This window comes from Sylvia atricapilla, chromosome 3 (genome assembly GCF_009819655.1).
Source record: "Sylvia atricapilla isolate bSylAtr1 chromosome 3, bSylAtr1.pri, whole genome shotgun sequence".
NCBI lineage: Eukaryota > Metazoa > Chordata > Aves > Passeriformes > Sylviidae > Sylvia > Sylvia atricapilla.
In genome coordinates, this window is record NC_089142.1 from 34,093,615 (window position 1) to 34,114,754 (window position 21,140).

General features: G+C 38.3%; 1 protein-coding gene across 1 annotated transcript in view; it reads right to left on the reverse strand.

The window, feature by feature from the left end:
- The window catches only part of ME1 (malic enzyme 1), a 154,894-nt gene that overhangs the window by 20,013 nt on the left and 113,741 nt on the right, over positions 1-21,140 (reverse strand). Inside the window, exons 7-9 of the mRNA XM_066315082.1 lie at positions 16,555-16,664; positions 6,548-6,645; positions 4,647-4,760 (exon numbers count right to left, since the gene is read on the reverse strand). Coding sequence (XP_066171179.1) covers positions 4,647-4,760; positions 6,548-6,645; positions 16,555-16,664 — 322 coding nt within the window. The remainder of the gene's footprint in view (positions 1-4,646; positions 4,761-6,547; positions 6,646-16,554; positions 16,665-21,140) is intronic.

Below are 21,140 nucleotides of genomic sequence, written 5' to 3' on the forward strand. Positions count from 1 at the left end.
CTGATAAATTTTTTTTAAAAATCAGTAACAGACAGTCTGGATGGGATTCAGTTCAATATTATGATATTTCATTGTGAGCTCTGAAAATTCTTCCACTTGTTATATGAGTCTGGCACTGAAATTCCAGTATCATTCCCAAATGTCCTCCTTTCTTTTCCATCATTCTCTAAGCAAAGACTGAACCATATATATACCCAGGTTTGACCAAACCATGAACTTCAATCAGGGTCATATCCAATGCCAGTTAATTGGTTGTGAGAATCTTTTGCAAATAAGATTGCCAGGCACAATGAAATGGGGGAAAGAGGATGAAAACTGAAATCCTTTTATGTGATTATCTACAGGTTTATCTGGATACCTCCGTTATAATTAATCAGGACCACAGAAATTGTTAAATTTTTGGTATCTATTTCAGTCTGCCTATGATACTAAAAGATCAATATTCTGAGGCCTTCAGCCATCAGACCTCAGTGAATATTCTCGTGCTTGTCATACAGACTTTAAGATCACGTATCTAATGGATATTTAAAATACAAATTACTCAACTAGACGCAAGTATTACTATGCTCATCTAAAAAGAATAAAGTGCAAAGAAACATTTCTCCACAGTGACTTACTCTTTAAAATTAAGGATGTCATTCATCCCTCTGTAAAGAAACAACTTCTGTGCACTAGAGATTGTGTAGTTTACAAAAATGTAATGCTGCTTTGCAAATTACAGAAAATCTTCACTGCAAGAGAAGCCCATTTGGCATTCCCTGTCCATCCTCAGCACAGGAGCAGCCATCCTTGGCAGAGGGTGGGGGGAAGTTTCTACTAAGTCCATTTAAATACTAAAAATGCCTCATTAGCTGTATCATATTTCTACAAAGTTCCAAGAACCCTCTTGCCTATCACACTACCCTTTTTGGTATTGTCTTAGAAAACAAAACAAAAAGCAATAAAAGCCTTTGCAGCACATTACTGAAATGCTCAGACAGTGGTGAACCTTATGAATATCCCAACATTCTCATTCTGCCTCTTCTCAACTAGTTGACATGGAAGAGTTTACTGTCTTTAAAGTTCATGGACTAAGACTTGGCTACTACTACAGCTAAACATGACACTATGACAGCTTTAAAGAAGACACAAAACGTGTTCACCACACATTAAACATTTATGTAATCTGTGAGATTAACAGAAAAAAAATGGGAACACTGGGAACAGGGGAATGGAATGTGGGAGACACTACCCACCAATGTGTTTATATAGGTAAATACATATTCATGAGACAGACTGTGATTGTGATAATTCAGAACTAAAGATGACTCCCAACTGATTATGTATAATCTTCAAGTATGCAAGAGTGCAAAACCAACTTTAAAGTGTTTCTTAATTAAGCATTAAAATTTCCATTTGAATGCACTGGGATACTTAAGACAGTAAGTTTCAAAAAGTCACACAGTTTGAGCAGCAAAATTCTAATGACATTAGGATGTGCAAAACTTCCTCACCCACCTTTGGAAAACAGTTTCAAAAGCTGAAAGCATTCTGAACAAACTTGAAAAGACCAAACAACAACACCAAACTGGTATCTACAACACTGTAAATTCTCTAGAAGAAATTACAGAATGCAACTATGGGCAGTATAATAAACACAGCTTCCATCACCAGCTCTTTTACCACAACATAGCAGAAAAGTTGGTCATCAGGCTTGGTTTAATGAAAACAGATGGTTCCCATGGGGGGGAAATAAAATTAACAGGAGAATGAAAACACAGCTGCACTTGAACTAAAATTAAAAAGCCACAAAGGAAAAATTCAGCAACAAAAGCCTGATAAGTGACTTCGTGGCAGCTTTTGAGGGTGGGGGAAGAAGAAAAAGGTGGAAACTGCAGCCAGGTCAACAGCAGTTTCCAGGTTATTTTTCTTTAGACAGAACTGGTTGAAATTCTACAGAAAGTAGATGAAAGGAGAAACAATGCTTAAATCTATAATAACACATGGCAAAATTAATGATCAAAGGCCAGCAGAGAATATAAATGATGTAAAAATTAGTTTAGTTGGACAAAGTAGCTGCTGAGTCTTCTGTTATTTTTCATATTGCTAAAGCAACTGATCAGAATATTTCTAGTACTGAAAAGGTCCCCCTGCTTCACACAAAATTCTTTGAATCAAGCAGGTTTTGGTGAGGCAAATTTTAAAGGACTCTTCTTGATCAGGTTTCTATTGATACATGTCCTTAGTAATAAGAAATAAGTGACAGTTTATTTATGCAAAATTTGATTAACTGGTGATCTACGCTCTGATTTTGGTAATTCTTACCTTTGCAATAATGAAAGGGTTTGTAATAATAGAGTTCTTCTGATTTTACCTTGTTCTCATAAATCTTCCTCACTTTACTTCTCTTATCTCATTTCTAAGAGTTTGGAAAGTTTTATCAAGCCTTGAAGCATTTTTCTGCAATCAGCTAAAGCCAAAACAATTTCCCAAGTGGATCTAAATCACAGCATTCTCTATCAAGCCAGAAAAAGGAACCAGGAATAGTTTAATTATTTACTCACTGTATATATAACTTTCCAGCAGTTAAATCTCAAGCCTTTTGAGGCTTACATTGTATTTTCTTTCTTTAGAGGGAGGGTATTTTGCCTGTTTGGTTTTTTTTTTAAACTTTTCAGAGAGGAACATTTTGTTGCAGAAGAAAGCCAAGAGAGGACTTGCACAGCCCTAGACCAAGGACATGTTTCCCTATGTCCAGCCCAGGCCTTGCACTGACAGATGTCCCTCAAACACAGCACAACACAGCAGCAAGCACCCACCCATTCTCAAGCCCCTCAGGACAGCCAGATGGGAAAACCAGTGCTGCCAGGTCTTCCAGGAATACAAGCAATGACCTGAAATATGCACCATCAGTTCCTGCTGCTTGCATCAACATCTGGCCACAAATTTAGCCCTAATCTACCTCAGACAGCTGTTATGTCTGGCGATCACAAACAGTTCACAAATACACTCCAGGCAGGACATGAAATTCAGTGGACTGCTTTTTGGACAAAACCCAAACTAAAGCTCCACCAAGAAGAATAAGCAGAGGAAAGGGACATGGAGGCTGTGTGAGACACTGATTGGTTTTGGCACTGCTTGAGAGCGCAGAAGCTCCAAGGTGGTGAGGAAAGAATGCAGTCACCAAGTCACTAAAAATTTAGAACCTATGAAAGGAATGAGTTTCTGCTTACCAAGATCAACAGCCTGGATTCTCAGCTGACTGCCAAATTAGCAGTGAGAGGTGTGAAGAGACTGGGATAAGAAATCAGGGAGCAACAAGAAAGGTTGGTTAACTACCTCAGCTGGATGAACATGCAGCAGACCTCTTTTACTGCTTCAGGGCTGTGAAGCTCCTACACTTCTGCCCCTGTCAGTTTGTTTCTTTAATCACCAGGAGGTGATTTTAGTTCAATTATATAATTTGATATGCCCAGTTTCTATGGTGAAAGAAACGGTGGAACCTGATTCCTCTTAGGCAACCTCAAGGTTTCTACAGCCACAGACAATACATAGGCCTTTAGTCATTTATGTTTCGATGCAAAATCACTTCAAAATTATTAGATGAAAACCAAAAGGATTAAAAACACTCATTAAACAAACAAACAAAAATGCACCAGAGGAAAAAAAATCTGTGTCCTAGATACCTGCATTCTTTGGTACCTGACCAGGCTACTTTTGTGCCTTCTGGCAAGGGATGACCAAGATGACCTTGGTAATATTTACCCATCTCAATGTCTATGATTGTACTATTTTCCTTTAGCAGAATGAGTGAAAGGTACTGTGATGCTGTTCAATAAGCCAGCAGATACTGCCTGCAGAATGCATCCTCCTGATGCACAGTTGTGTGAACCACCAAACATCTTTAGTGTCAGACAGCCAAAGAACACTCTGAAGTGTGGTAGCAACAAAGATGACCACAAATACAACAAACTGACCAGCAAGGTGAAAAAGCAAAGGCAACTGGCTTCTCATCCATTTCCTTTAAGTAGCTCACAAACTATTAAATACATAACCACCTTTTAAAACATACCAGTTTCTTTATTCTGGCACATGGAACTCATATGTTTCTTTATTTTGGCACATGGAAGGAATGAGGTAAGGGTGACTGATGAAGTCTCTCAGCAGCTTCAAATTCTGACCAGTGTTGATAGCACTGCAGACCACAACATCTGCAACATGAGCTGTATCACTGTGCAGACAAGCTTTTTGTTGCAATGCATCTCAGTTCTTGCAGAAGGATGACTTGCCTGCCATCCTAGTAATATGCCTATAAATCTTTGTCAAAGATTGTGCTAACAAATGATAGTCACATTTAGATGGCAAATATTAACCCCCGAAGTTGAACATTTCTTTTCTTACACATTTTTTAATGAACTGCTGAAAATTTTTCTTCATTATGTGCTCATCCCTAGTAGAAATAGAACAGGACCTCCAAGCATAATCATCCTCCTTGCCAAGTAACATGGCAGTCTGTCATTAATTTAATGAACTTTAGAAAAGAAAAACAACTCGCTATGCCAAGAGAGATATTGCTGCACTCGCTTTCACAGAGAGTATGTTCTTGTCTTTATCTACAGAATGCAAGTAGTATTGTGATATTTAAAGTAATGACAAAATTGCATTACCTTTACAATTAATCCCTTGGAGTCAACCAACCATATTCTTTTGGTAGCCGCATCTTTGGATAGCCCTTCTTTTTCCATAGCCATAAGAATGAGGTTTGCTATCCCCAGTGCAGCCTGAAAGAAAAAGAAGAAAAGTAGAGTACAAAACAAGAAATGAAAGAAATCCCCTGCTCACATGTTTAATTCACCCATTATTTTAGATAAGGTTTCTAATTTTAATAAACAATAAAATGGAATCATTATTTTTCAGAAAATAAACCTAAATGAACTGTTGCTACCATTTGGTAATTAGAAACTATAATGCAGAAGAATAGCATAGATGAATCTTAAATGATACAGATAAAACATAGTATAGATAAATTTTCACATGGCTCTTAGAGTGTGAAGAGCACAATAAATTTTGAGGCTGGAAACTAGAAAATGCTAGAACCCACATTTACTCCACATAATGAACACTTCCAGGGCTGGTTGGATGGGGCTCCCAGCAGCCTGGTCTAGTGGAAGGTTCCTTGCCCATGACAGCAGGGGTCAAAGTAAATGATCTTTAAGGTCCCTTCCAATCCAAATCATTCTATCATTCTGTGATATTCATCTCAGAATACATAAATTTTTTTTTTCTTCTTTGAAATTTTTGTGATTTAAACTAAAGGAAATAACAGTCCGCATGCCAGAAAGTAAAACACAAGAGCTTTTGCTCTTATCTTTCTCTAAGATGTCCATCAGAAAGGTAAGCCTCCTTTAACTGACTATTCATGTGTTTTGTAACTCTAGACTTGGCTGTGCTCCCAGTCAAAGCAGGAGAAAGAAAAACTCACGTATCAATGTTTTGCTGAAACGTGTTCAATTCTTACTGGATTTTATAATATTTCATCTGACAGATTAAATGTCATAGAGGTACAGATTGAAAACCAGGCAACAAAACAAGCCAACAGACTGCATTATATTTCTGATTACAGGCCAGTATATATATTTTTGGAGGTTGGTTCTGTTTCTCTTCTTTATCACTGAGTTTCATTGAGAACCAAGTGAGATTTCCCTTGTTTTTTTTAAGAAATAAGTAGTTTTATTAAAACCTAGCTCCTGCAAGCAGGGGTGATAGCTACCACTACCTCTTTGCAGCAGCAGCCACACTAAAACTATTGACAAAAAAAAAAAAATTAGACTATAAATTCATCTGCTTGTTGAACACGGAACAAAACCAGGGAAGGAACTCCAGAGAGATGGATGGCCATGATGCAGAAAGGTGGTGACATGGCAGATATGGATACAAGCCACTTTGAAAACTGCAGACATAGCACCAAATATTTAATGAAATTAAAGAAGCCAGCATGGGGTTGTAGGCTTCATCCGAGAGATGACAACTCACACTGTAGATAATTACAGTCTGCATTTGTGTGTCAGCAGCTTAGAAATTAATACTGAAAAATTAGTACAAAAAAATAGTGTGCATAAAGATCTTCAGAAATGGATGACTTTAATATGCAGAATACTGAAAAGCTATATTCAATAACAAAAAAACCCAAAGGGGTAGTTCTTACTAAATAATGCTGACTCGGGTAAATACATTATATTTACTTTCTCCGCTGTATTTCCTCATCTTTCAAAAAACATTTTGCTTGGTTATATCCAGAGCAGCTCAATAATTTACAGTGGAAGAGCTAAAACTTGAAGTTCTAAAAAGAGAACAGATCCCCCAAAAATGTCTTAAGAAAAATACAAGGCTTTACCAGATGATCAGAGATTTTTCTGTAAATTTACAGCTGAACCAAAAAGCAACTTTCAGCAGGTGTTAGTAATCATTCTACCCATTTCATCTTCTTGTTTATTGGATGCATGTAACTCAATTAAATATTAATAAAAGTCATCATAAAACAATTTTCCCCATGTACAAAAATACCTACCTCTCCAGCTCCCTGGAACAACACTGTGTGATCTGATAATTTGTTCTTGGTGATGCGCAGAGCTGCAAGAAGACCTGCAACAGCAACGGATGCAGTTCCTGAAATTAAAAAAAAAAAAAAAAAAAAAAAAGAAAGAAAGAAAGAATATATGTGGTTACTCTCAAAACAATTACAAAACTTTACACTTTAATTAATACCACAGCGTATTTTGGCTAAAAGATACAAGTACTGAGGGTAAAAACAAATAGTTGAGTGGAGTTGAAGTTTGCTCTACTTTATTCCTACAAAAGTTAAACATAAGTGAGAATATCATCAGAGTAACATTAAATAAAATACAATTGATTGAGTCTATGGATGGGTATAATGGCTAGGCCATTCAAACTCTTGTAAAATATTCTAGTTATGACCTTTTTTAGAAAGAAGGGTGTGAGAGTCCAGAGCGAAGTATTTTGAAGAAATCTAGATACTGAAAATTAAGTTACTGGTTTCATTCTTCCAATAGATATACTCCAAGTACAGTAAAATAGAAGGCTAAAATAAAACTTCATTTCTCATGGGGAGGTTGTCAGAGTAGAATATCAAATGGAACGTTTACAGAGAAGGTAACCAGCTGAAAGAATAAGGCCAGCTTATTTAAGACTTCAGTCCACTGTGACAGGAGTTTCAGTTTAGTATCTTCTAAAACACTGGAGGTACCTTTTAAATCTATCTTTGAGTTTTACCACACAGGGAAATAGGCTAACATTTAGTTTTATGATTTAGCCTGGGGAGGTATTTCTTCTCCAAATCAGAACCCCAGAGAACAAGATACCTGTCTGTCTTTGAATACAGAAATTTTAGTCCTCATTGTGAGAAACAGCTATTAATAAAAAGTAGAGCAAAAAAGAATTCAAGCAGGCATCTAACTCAAACCTGTTCACAGTGGCAGGGTAAAGCTAACCTCTGTGACTGCCAACATATCTTTGTCTACCTTCTCCTTAAGGTCTTCTTTCAAATACTCTTACATCTCCTCAGCAAGCTATTGTAGTGCTTAACTGTACTTTAGGTTGAAAATTTAAAATCTAAACGTTTCTTTTCTTCTTCATCTTCCTCTATTTTGGCCTCTTTATGTAGCACCGGAGAGCTTTTTTATTTTGCAAAAAGTAATTTATTACATTTGAAGAGAAATGGTGTTCCAATCAGCTTTTCTTACCTGGAACAATCCCAATCCCCCCACTCTTTCAGAAAGTTTTCTTAACTTGAACTGAAATCAATACACTGCAATGCAGGTGAATTGTCAGCACTGCTGAGTCAAGCTGTCAGCCTCTGTCATGCTCAAGAAAGTTGTATTTAGTCACCAGGACCTCATATCTGGCTCTTCTGACCCAAAGACTGAAGGTGACTCCTTCTCCCTCACAAAGCCTACTGGAAGGAGAAGACTCTCTTTCATGTGTTTGTGACTTCATGCAACAAGCTTGTATTTTTCACAAATTATTATCACCACTAAAGCATAAGGTGAGCCCATAAAAAAATAATCAGACTCTATTCCTGCAAGGAACTTGGATCCCACAAAGACATCCCATGGACGGGAATGTAGTAATGGGGTAGATAATACCTCCAGCAAAGTTGTGTTTTTAGAGGAGATGCTGAAATTGCAGACAGCACTGATTGCTCTAGGACTGAAAAAGCTGTCCAGACACTAACAAATAGGTACTGAAAGGCAAAACACGGGTTTCAGTAGTCTTTGAAGATTTATAATGGCTACCTCATTCAAAGAGAGCTGGACCACAGAGATATGAACATAGGCCCTGCAACATCCAGTTCCAGGAATAAGAATCAAATTTTTTCCTCTCTGGGCAGCAGCTGCCACTGACTGACTCAAGGAAATCAAAAATGAGGCCATGAATTATTTTGAGAAGCCTGCAAGAACCTGAAAGGAGGAGATTTGTTGGCTCCTGTCTGTTCCTGATCACCACTGCCCTAACTGCAGTTGTCACTACAGTTGAGGGGAGGATTCACATTGCTACTGACTTTTCCTTCATAAAAAGTGTGAAATAGATATGACCAATCCGACAAAAGCACTTGGCCCAGAACCAGTGTATTGGGCAGATGTCCTCAACATGCAGCTCCCCAAAATTTGCTATTCACAAGCCTATTTTCTCAAAAACAAGGAGAATTTTGAAGCTGAGACAGCAGTAATCCCACATCAAATGTGAGATGCTCAAAACAGGCGTTCATACTGCAGGCATCCAGACCACTGATTTTCAAATATATGTAGCTAAAACCAGAGTACCTAAAAGAACAGAAGTAGTAAAAAGCCTGGTACTGGGTAAACCTTTTCTTCTATGACATCATTTGGGTACTTAAGGCTAGGCTTGAATATGTGGTTTGTACGTAGGATCATCTGAGTGTCAAGAATGGTTACTTTTTCAAAACTAAAAGGTAATGCTTAATAAAATTTAAGAGCATATTTAAAGTTAGAAACTCACTTTTTCAAGTAAACCCACTAACAGTTTAAAAAGATGTATCTTCCGAATTAAGTTTGTTATGTGCTTTTTATTATGACTTTTCATTTCAATCATCAGAAATACAGGACACCTTGTTCTCAGCCCACTTAATGTTTAGACCATACAAAGTTGGCATTTTTTACTTCTTTAGTCATTTTTATGACTTATTCTATCCCTGATTTCTAAATAAAAAAAATCTTTAAAATGGTTCCTCCGAGAGATGGCTTTGGGAACAACCATCAGGCTGACACACTTCCACCCCACAGTCTCCAAGAACTAGCTTGTTTCTTTCCCAGATGAAATTAAGTCTTCCTCTGGCAAGTGCCAAGCTGGCAAAGAACAAAAATGACAAAAAAGAGAAGCCAGAGTGTTCTCTTAGTTTCCCTTGGTACTCTACCAAACAGTCCTCAGAACCAGGAAGAAAAAATCTCATGGTCTCGTTGGACGCCAAATTTTTTCTCTTATTTTATACTACACAGCTGTGCTTGCAGGGGAGAGGGAGGAGGGAGCCTACATAACACAGCTTATTCCTAGGACCATCAATCTGGTCTCCTGAAAAGGAAAGCTGAGCTGGAGCACTGTAAGATCCCCGTTTTCCTTGAAGTTGTGGCCATCAGAGCACCCTGCCCCCATTGGAGTTCTCAGAGGGCCATGAAAGCTGCTTTGTGGTGACAGAGTCAAAATGAAACACTAGAGATTTATAATGAATGGGAATGCTGGGATACCACTTATCTTCATGGCTGATGTTGCTAAGCTTGTTAGCCAGAAAAATGGACTGTCATTAAGTATTACCAGTTGAGATATTTTTACAAACTCTGTCACTACATAATCTTCTGCTTTAAGGAAAAATAGAAGGTATATGAAACATAAATGAAATCCGGCACTGAATGTCAGTAACACTTTGCATTGAATATTTGTATGGGATGTGAGCTAGTATTACCTGTATATCCATTATGAGGGCGATTTAGAACAAAAGTTATAATAGCAATAGATAAAGGCTTAAATATGACATTTCTCTCAAATTACGATTTGCACAGAACTGCTCTAAGAAGGGTGTTTAAAAGTATTCCACACCGATTTTATTCAGCCTTTTGACTCTGAAAGGAATAATAACCCAGTTTATTAGATTACTGAACCCACTATCACTGCTGCTGGCAGTGGCTGTCATCACTCCTCGTCAGCAGCTTCCCTTATTCCTTCCCACTGAAAGGGGAGCAGTGGCAGCCTGAATAGCAGATCTGTTTAACCGGAACTGCTCTGACTAACGCCATGACCTTAAAGCTCACCCTGAACACTGGCTCGAGTTTTTGAAATGAATCAAAATGCAATCCACATCTATCTGCCAAGGCAGATGCGAACCATTTCTTGTGGACATCACAAGGCACAAAAAGAATTTTGTCACTTTTCTGACTGTCATTGCTGTAGGAAGGAGAGAATCGGCTTGGCCAGAGTAGAGGTTAAATCTCTTGTGTGCAGGATAAGATAGACATTGTTCAAGAATATGGTTTTGAAAACCCATTCTATTGTCCACAGATTTCTAGAAGATTAAACAAAGCAAATTTAACAAAGGATATTTTCCTAAAGCAATGTCATCTGCTGCAACAGCAAACATTTCATTATAGTTTTCTAGGAAGGTAAGTCATGTCTTGTATAAACACAACAGATGTGAAATTTCAAGGTACACTATTCTATACCAAGTCTTTGTTTTCTGTGCAAGATTCTTCAGCCTTGTTACAGTGAACTGCCCAACAGCATGAATATGTTAAAGGAAATCCACAGCCTTTTGGGGTTGACTATAAATGCTTGGAAGCACAGAGTACTTTCTCAGCAGGTAAAATTGAACAAAGAAAAGGGGGGAGGAAACCCCCAAAATATGACAAATAAGAACTTAATTTATACTGGACATAATTTAATTTAAATCAGTGAGAAATGGCTTATTGCACTGAAGCCTTTGTCCATTATTTAAAGTTTCAAAAAATAAAACTTGTAATCAAGTGTTAGTAGTTCCTTTATGTTATTTTACCTATCTCATTTTAAAAAGCTAGCCAACATTAAGAGGAAAGAACTTTCTGCAGCAAATCAAAAAACCTGAGGTATTCATTCTGGACTAAAAGATTAGGGAGTGGTAAAATTCATATTTCTCAATACACAGCATAATAGAAATCACATGTTAACATTGCCAGCCACCCAAATATCACTTCACAGAGTGCCAGGGAAAAAAATCCAGTCCCATCTCCTACATTTACAGGGAAAAAGAGGAGTAACCATCCTGTGGAAAAGGTGAGATCTCAGTTGCTAGTGAGGCAAATGCTACAGCTGCGAGTAGTTCAAAAGGCCCCTCTTTTTAAGAGATGGGAGCTCCTTCTTCTTTCCACAAATGGGCTCCTCAAAGGTGCATGTGCACATTGCCCTGCTCTGCAGCAGGCAGTGAAAAGGGGAAAAGGCTCTAGGCAAGGAGAAATGTAGCCTTTCTAAAGCACCAACCATTTGGCATATCTGGAAAAGGATTCAGAGTCCCGGCAGCACAGGATGACTGAGGCTGGGAGGGGATTTGGTGTGACTCCTTGCTCAAGCAAGCAAGGCCACCTGGAGCTGGCTGCCCCAGAACATGGGCAGAATGGATTTCTTTTTAAATCCATAATGAGCAAAAGATGAAACAGAGAAATACTTGTACATACATGGAAAATTACACAAAAGCTACAGTAGGGGATTTACTTGAAAACATACTGATTGAGATGTAAATTTACCAGTGAGTAACAAAGAGGGGATATCCAGAATATACTGAAAGAAAAATACACTTCACATATGTTTTAAAAGGATTTTTAAAAAATTATTCTATTTAAGTTATTTAATTTAAAAAATCTCAGCATGTTTCACTTAAAAGCCAATGTCTCTGAAAGTAAAGCACATGTCTATGAAAGAAATTTTCTACAGTTTGCATATCTTGTCAAAATTTGAGCTATATGATATAAATATCTGCACTTGTCATATGCCATTCCACTCTGCTTTTTTCGAAGTCTTGGTCAGAGAAGGAACTGTAAGCCCCATGCCCACCACAGCCATAACAACAAACCTGAAATCTTCTCTACAATTTGATTTCAAGAACTGAAATTTCCAGGTACCAAATGTATAAATGTCTATATTAATGTTAAAATAATTGAATCTTAAAAAGGACAATGATTGTGACACAGAAATTCTGATTTCTGAGAATGGCACTGACTTAACATTGAATTGGTCACAAAACAACTTTCATGTATAATTTTCTTAGTTATTCAAATGGCAGGCTGCTGAACACTTAACATATATTTTAAATAAAATCAAAATGTAAAATGAAATCATTATATTAAGTTATATGTGGTCTACATTTTTCATTTTAGGTCTCTTTCTTTTCATAAAATGTTGATGCAATCAAACAACACAGCTGCTAAAAACTAATGACATCTAAGGTCATGACAGATACCAAAGTTAATTCCAATCCAGCACAATCTTTCCGTGTAAATATTTTTATTGGCATAAAATACAGGCCCTGCATCCATGATGGGGGAAAGAATTGCAACTGTGGGCACAGTGAAGTTACAAGAACTGTAATTCCAGTATTACAGAGCAGAAAAACACTTATTTTTGTCTTATGCTACAGAAGTTTGTCATTGTCAATTGAGACAATTTTTAAGTACAGAAGGGGGAAAAAGATCAAAACAATTCTAATAATTAAAATAACTGACCTACATAGAGGCAGCAAGACCAGAGAAATTTATGCCATTATTTGAAAAGTATCCATGGCAGCAATGACTGTAACCAGCTACCACAGGATAAGCACTGAGAGACCCACAGAAATCAAACGCACAGCTCTAAGGACATGCAAACATGCCTTAAGCCACTGACTGTTCTCCAGCAGTAGAAACTCTTTTAACAGACTCTCCAAAGTCAAACTGGCTGTGGAAAGGGAGCACTATGGCACCCTGGGTTTGCCAGGGGCAGGAAGGTGTGGCCCAAGCCAATCCCACCCACAAGGAGGATTTCAGCTCTGCCTTGTACCTAGGACTTCAGTTTTAGTAGATCTTAAGAGACTTGTTCAACCTCCCTGCAGAGGGAAGGAAACTGGTTAGCTTCTCTAAGGGAATTTTCAAACTATGAATCCAAAGACTACCTCCTATGAGGGCAATCAAGCAGAGAACATTTCTCACCCCGAGAAACAGCTTTGTTTGGCAACACAAGCCCTCATGGGTCCATTCCCAGGCAAGGGTTGGACAGAAAAAAAACCATCACATATCATATCTTCTAGAAAATTAGACCCTTTCCTTCCTAAATATATTGGAGATGAGCAAACCTGACCTCATTAGGTCAGTAACCTGACCTAATTCAGAAATTTCTAAATGCTGTAAAGTTTGACATTACAAAATTAATTCATATTTCTCCCATATGGGAAATTATGATCAAACCCCTCTCAGCTCTGGAAAAGGTTCCCCAATAGTTAGGGAAAGCCTTTGGTTCAAAACAAATACTTTTAAACCAAAAGCTTTTTCTGATTTTCTTTTCCAATAATCTGTCTGTATTTCAGAGAGAGAGAGAAAAAAAGCATCAAGCTGATTTGTGGTTAGAAAAAAAACAGACAGGAGTCCAAGGGAAAAAGTGAATATTTTCTCCCTAAGGAAACATTGCTATTGTGTTTGTAAGAAGATAGTTTGAAAATACAAATATGGAGAAATTATTATCATTTCAGAGGGAAGAAATTCACCACTGATCCAAAAAAAAAGATGCTTTCTAAAATGCTAAAGTACAAAAATTTTTATTATTCCAATACAGATTTATACCATTTGGTCAGAATCTTGTTCACCTTTGTTCTCAATTCCTTGTGTACAGAGAGGTCATGTAGAAAAAGTTACAAAGCTTTCTCCAAAGTAAAGGATGTGACCATACTGTAGCAGGGATAAAGACTCTTCCCAGAAATTCCTAAATATGTCTACAGGTGATGCTTAATGGTCAATCTTTAGTGGTTTTCTGTGATCAGTGTTTTGGGAGACTTTTTCCAAATGTTCTGCAATCATCAGTTAGGGGCAGGCTGACCCCCTACAAACAGCTGTGAGCTAGGAGAGGGCAACTGCATTTGTCCCAGTCAGTACCTGCAGATGGGTACATGCAGCTTGACATGTTTTCTTCATCTTTTTTTAGTGTCTGTCAGAAATCAGGATCACATATCATGGTATTTTTTAGACTTGAGATACTGAAAGGTCCTCATTGCATCAGTAAGATACATAAGTATCCTTTCTCTGAATATCTTATATAGAGAAAAAAGTCCTCAAGCCTTTCTAGGAAAGATATTAAACATTTCTTTTGATCTTAAAGTAGCTTTCTCTTGAAAAATATTTGTGCTAGGAGAACCTGTAATATATATGCTTACATGGTATTTAAAATACCATGTAAGCATCATCTTCAGAAGATGATGGCAAATTACACGCAGTGTTTTGTTTCTTTGCTTTTATTTGTCTGGTAATACTTGTCAGTTTTACTGCTGTAGAAAATACTACTTGTATACAGAGCAAGCCACTCTTTCAAGTAGCCTGGAAAAAAATCATGCTATTTATAATCTGATAATCTCTAAGGAACAGTTAAAGAAATTAGCACCATCCATTCTCATTATAGTTGATAGGTGAAAGATCCCTAGGGTTTATAGAGTTGCAATAGGAAGAGGGATAAAAGATCAATTGACTGTTATTCTACTTCCACATTATGGGAGAAGATGACATGCTATGAAAAAAAAAATTGCTGAAGGTAACTACGGAGATAAGATGACAAATGACAGAGACCAGAAATAAAAGCATCCACTTTCACCACTTGGAAGCTACACAAATATTAAGGATGGAGATCACCCAAAAGTCACAGGCATTGTTTGTGAAATATCAAGGGCCCCACAAGCACAAATTAGATTGCAGGGAATTAATAAATTAAAAGATTGCACATGGCTGTACTTCTAAGGAAGGACAATAGTTGCTGCAGCAGCTCAGACAGAAGCCAAAGCGATACCTTCCAACACTTCTGAATGTCACAACACTTCCTTCCAAGGTGCATGAGAGAGCATGAAGTGGTTTGAAAAGGAAAATACATAAAAGGCCTTGTCAAGTAAGTTTACCCATAGTTGGTACACTTTTGCTGAAAATCTTCCATTTTTCTGAAACCACATTCTACTTGAATCCCTTTCTGATTTGCCTTAAGGACCTTCATCCTGCAAGGAAAGGGAATCCCCTGTGGGAGCTGAGCCTCTCAACAACCAAGGGAAACTTCCAGATGCTGTTTGGCCCGCTATAATGAAGTGCAGTAGCCATGGCTACACTCAGACCCTTCAGGGTAGGAAGCACCATGCTCCTTACAAAGGGAAATGACATTTTATAATTAGTTTATTTCCCATCTGGGAGGTTGTCCTCCATAATCTATTTCAGATGCGGAAGTAGAACTCGAACAGGCTTATAGCAGGAACATGGGTCATGTGGATAGACAAATCCCTAACACTAGAAAGACAAAGGCTATTTGAATCCACTGCCATGCACTGAGTCACTGAAATATGACCCAGTAAGGACTTAGGGAAAACTCCAGCCCCTAACAGTTGGCTTAAAGTGTCACTGAAAACCATGAGAAATGAAGACAGGTTAACTTCCATTTTTGACCTGTCACTGCTGAGACCTTCATATAGTCAAGGAAACACGAGGGATAAGAGACAGCTGGATACTGAGGGCCCTCTCTGGGTCAGTTCGTCTGACTTCAGCCTCCTCTCAATGATAGCAGCCAGTGCCCTAGAGGAAGTTATTCACTTACTGCCCTAGAGAAAGTTATTTTCCAGTGCTCTTTTCCTGACTGGATATAAGGCAACCCAAGGAGTAGCATACACCACTTCAGCCCTACTAGTCTGTCTTCTTGGGAGGGGGGAACAAGATGCCTGTTTAGATTGAGCACTGGGGAATCTCCCTTGTTGACATTTCCCATCCTAGATATTTTCCTTTTTCCAGCTGCCACAAATTATTTCAATGGGAAAAAGAGAGTCAAGGGGATCATTTCCCTCTAAAACTGAATGAGATTGTGAGAAAAATTACATGAATATTTAACTGAGTTGTCAGCTTAAGAACTGAAATACAGCTTGACATTTATCAATCCAGTTGCATGGAGGAACAGTGGAGCAATTGTCACTGAAGTGACTAAAAACCAAGAAAGTACAGTCCAGATTTGAGCTTTGACATTTGCTCAAAGAAGTCAGTAATTTATATGGGGAAAGCCAGTCACATACTAAACTTTTTAAAAAAAACCCAAAGAGTGAACATCTAAATAAAGCATGAGGTGTAAATGGGAGGTGAAAGGTTAAGAGCAAATGCAGCTCACCAAAAATCCATGCTGAGGAAATCCAAGGCAAAACATGACCTGTACATCTACAAATAGCACAATAAAGCTGATAGATTTTTTTTCTCCTCTGGAAATGAAGACTTATTTTTCTGGATTGTGGGAACAATAATGAAGAGAAGAGAAAAAGTCTGTTACCTTGAATGTCATCATTGAAAGTGCAATACTTGTTCCGGTACTTATGCAGGAGGCGGAATGCATTGGCATTAGCAAAATCCTCAAACTGAATGAGGCAGTTCATGCCATATCTGAAAAAAAAAAAAAAAAGAAATTATGCATTATGTTTAAAAAGCTTCAAAATTATACATTAAAAAGCTAGTAACATTTGTGGTCAGATTTTGAATACAAGTATAATGTGAATCATACAACTCTCAGTGTGTTTTTGTTGTATTTGCTATCTTTAGGTTCACACAGATTTAGAAGGCATAAGCATACTATTAATAGTATTTACTCAGTTCTGAGTTCTGAATAGGAGATCAGTGAAAAAGGCCTTCATCCTCTGCAGACGTCTCAAAAGAAGTCTCCACTGAACACCTACCTAGTGAACAAAAAAAGTCTCTCCCAACACAAACCACTCTATAATTCTGTGGGGTTTGTTTCGTTTTTGTTTTTGTTTAATATGGAAACTCAAGACTCCTGGAGCTAGATTTGTATGTCAATACCTAACAAGTAAACAATTGCCCTGCTGTGCCAGTAAGGTTAGTCCCAAAATAAAAGTTAGTAAGAAGTTAAATTAAATAAATATTACCACTACAGATCATGGAGAGGTTTGGGCTGGGAGGGACCTTAACAATCATCTTGTCTCAAATACCTGCCACGGGCAGGAACATCTTTCACTAGGACAGGTTGCTCAGAGCTTCATCCAACCTTGCCTTGAACACTTCCAGGGACAGGGCATCCACAGCTTCTCTGGGAAACTTGTTCCAGTGCCTCACTAACTTCAGAATAAAGAATTCCTTCCCAGTATCTAACCTAATCCTACTCTCAGTCTGAAGCCATTCCCTCTTGTCCTGTCACAACATGCTCTTGTAAATATTGCCCAGTCCTTATATGCATTTTTAGTAGTACTGTCTCCGGATTCTTTGCATACCTGTCACATATGGCATTTTCAAGTACTTTCTTACAACAAAAGCAAAAAAACCCACAAAGCAATGAAAATATATCTACAAACACTACACAAAGAATGGATTCGAGCTCACAGACATTTGCAAGAGGGCAAGATCTCTACAGCACACATCCTGATTGAGCTAAAGGAGGCTTTCCTTGTTTGCTAACAGCACAAATCCATGAGAGATAGTCAAGCTGTCAATTCATGCTTCATCCAGAAAAGCAATACATACATACAGTGAGCAGTTCAGTGTAAATAGATTAACTGAGCTTTTCTTTAAACCATACATCTGTTTGGCAACCACATTAAGCAAAGCTATCAGTATTATTTAAAAAAAAAAAAAAAAATTCCCGCGGCTAATTTCCATGGAAAACACATATTTACGGCCATATTACAATTAGCCAAATCTATGGGGATTCCACTGGCAGGAATGGTAATCCTTGCTGAAAATAAATACATCTTCAGGTTTGATGGAAAAACCTGGACTTCTTCAGCAACACGAGAGGCAACTGCTTAAAAGAAAATTTGGCAAGTCCAGTACTGTAAATCACAACTGAGTTCAAATAAAAAACTAGAGCTAATTTCAATAATTAATTTAAATTTATAACCTGGTTCAGTTTTTGACATAAATTTCTGTGATTCCATAAGGGTCCAGGAGCTGACAGTTGCATAATAATATGAAACTAATGAGATTATCACTCTGGAATCCTGGAGCTTGGTTGTATGTGTTTCTTGGATGTCATTAGGCTGGTCTGTTTCTTTATTTTACCATATATAACATTCCATTTTCTCATCTGCATTTTATTTTTCTCTGTTTTCTTATCCATTATCTTTGTAGACAAAGACCAAAACTCCCTGTGAGTTATATTAAAACACTGTCCCTGTAGAAAACAATCATCCTATACTGGGCAACCCTATCCATATTAATTCTCTGGGCCAGATATCATGGCTGTTTAATTAAAATGGAAAAAATTCAGGCAGTCTAACTCTGGGCCTCTGAGATTTTGGCATCACAGCAGAAAAATTTCTAAGCAGCATTCTTATGATTGCATGTGTAACACCTGACATCCAGGTAAAAACCTGAGACTTCAGTGCTGCACACAACCAGCAGTACCTCAAAGACTTGTGAATTTTGAGGCCTATGTTCTCAAAAAAGACTGATCAAATCCAGTAGCTAGGTACCCATGAGAGACAAGAAAATTATGCACTGTTTCTCTGGTTGAAGTATTCTTTTTCTCAAAACCACTACCAAATGAGATGTACAGATGAGGTAATACAAAACAGCTAGTATCAGGCATTCCAGAAAATCCCTTGGCAATAATGAATTGGCTACAAAGGTGCCACACAGTTCTGGAAGCAGTGACCATACCAAAAGAACCATCAATTCTTCTGTGACTTCCACATCTTACAATCACAATCACTTAAAGCAGAAAGTTGAGCCAAAACCTGAATCAGTATTCTCCTTCCTGTATCACTCAGCAATAACCTTCCACCCTTCTCACACTCAGATGAATAGTTTTAGTTTTATTGGCTTCTCCACTATAATTGGTAACTGCTTGAATCAATCCTTGTGGAAGAAGGACATGTTCTCTCTGTTTGCACCTCATACCCTGCTGTCATTGCAAATTTTTGGCTTGAAACTGCACCTCTTCACAGGTGGGTAGGGAACACAAATGACTGCAAGATAAAAAGGGAACCAAGCACTTTGGTGCTTGTTCACATGCAGTCATCAAACCCTGCTGTGCCTTTCACTCAAATTCCAGCAGATGTGGACCACTACAATTCTGTGAGTCATATTGTCTTCCAGATATTCTGAGAAGAGAAAACAAAGGCTACCGCTATCCTAAAAAATGACCATCTTAACATCTTCCATCAATACTTGATACAGATAGAGCACAGACTGACCTCACTGAGTTTTCTCTAATGATACAGAGTGCCTGATCAGGCAGGTCCAGACACCATTAATAGATTTGCTACAAACAAAATCATCACGTTTAAAACCACCATTCAGTGACTGTGGCTGACTACTAAAAGAGAGCATGTTAAAAGACAGCTATTTCAGGCATGTCAATAAGATTAGGAGACAAAACTAGAAGAAATTGTCATGACATAAAGCTCTCTAAGAGGTATTTCTTTTATTTTAAAAGTAGTGGACTACCTATTTAATATGATAGTGTGAAAGAGTAGGGTGTACTGCTTATTTAAGTAGCTGAACTTCATAATCCTATACCTTAGGACAATTTTATCTCCCTCTTTGAAATTTGAAGACAGGCAGATCTCCAACATAAACTAAAAACCTTTTATTTTGAATACGTCACCAGCAGCGGAGTTCCTGAAGCAAGCAGACATTTTATTCCATTACAATGCAATACAAATGGGAGTGGGAGTGTTGATCTGCAGAAAGGCTCTGCAGAGGGATCTGGATAGGCTGGATCTACAAGCTAACACAGCGGCATGAGGCTCAACAAGACCAAGTGCTGCGTCCTGCACTTGGGTCACAACAACCCCACGTAGGGCTACAGGCTGGGGGAAAAGCAGCTAGAAAGCTGCTTAGCAAAGAAAAACATGAGGATGCTGGTTGACAGTGGCTGAACATGAACCAGTGTGTGCTCAGGTGGCCAGGAAGGTTGATAGCATCCTGGCCTATATCAGCAAGAGTGTGGCCAGCAGGACTAGGACAGGGATTGTTTCCCCATGCTTGGCACTGGTGAGGCTGCACCTCAAGTGCCATGTCCAGTTCTGGGCTCCTCAAGTCAATGTCCTCATTGTGGTGCTGGAGTGCATTCAGAAAAAAGCATAGAAACTGGTGAAGGGGCTGGAACTCAACTCTTGTGAGGAGCAATGGAGGGAGCTGGAGTTCTTTAGCCTGGAGAAAGGAGGCTCACAGATAACATTAACACTGTCTACAACCAGCTACAAGAAATTTGTAGCCAGGTGGGGGTGAGCCTCTTCTCCCAGGCAACCAACCACAGGATAGGAGGACAGTCTCAAGCTGCTCCAGGGGAGGTTTAGGTTGGACATTAGGAGGCATTTCTTCACAGAAAGGGATATTAGTCATTCGAATGGGCTGCCCAGGGAGGTGATGGAACCACCATCTCTGAAGGTGTTTAACAGAGACTGGATGTAACACTCAGTGCCATGGTCTAATTGATGTGGTGGTGTTTGGTCATAACTTGGACTCGATGATCTCAGAGGTCTTTTCCAACCTAATTTATTCTGTGATATGAGTCACATAAAACATATCATGCCTTCTGGTTTGCTCAAAACAGAGCCAACAGTTCTACTATCACTGCTTTCGACCCAGGGCTACACAGGGGATACTGGGGAAATGCAGGAACATGCAACCAACATGAATGTTCATACTGCCAAAAGAAATTATGAGACCTACACTGTCAAAAAAAAAAATCTGGTAAAATGGTAAAATCTCCTCCTCAGCATGCAACCATAAAAAAATGCACTAGTGAATTCTTGAATATTTTTGTGCTCTGAAAAAGACTTCTCTGATAGCAATAGCTTGGCTTGAGTCCTGCCTTAGGAGGGATGGATTATTTTTGCAGGCAAGTGTTTTGTAGCTGTGCATTCTTTTCTTCCGCCTGTTAAGGATGTGTCACTGCAG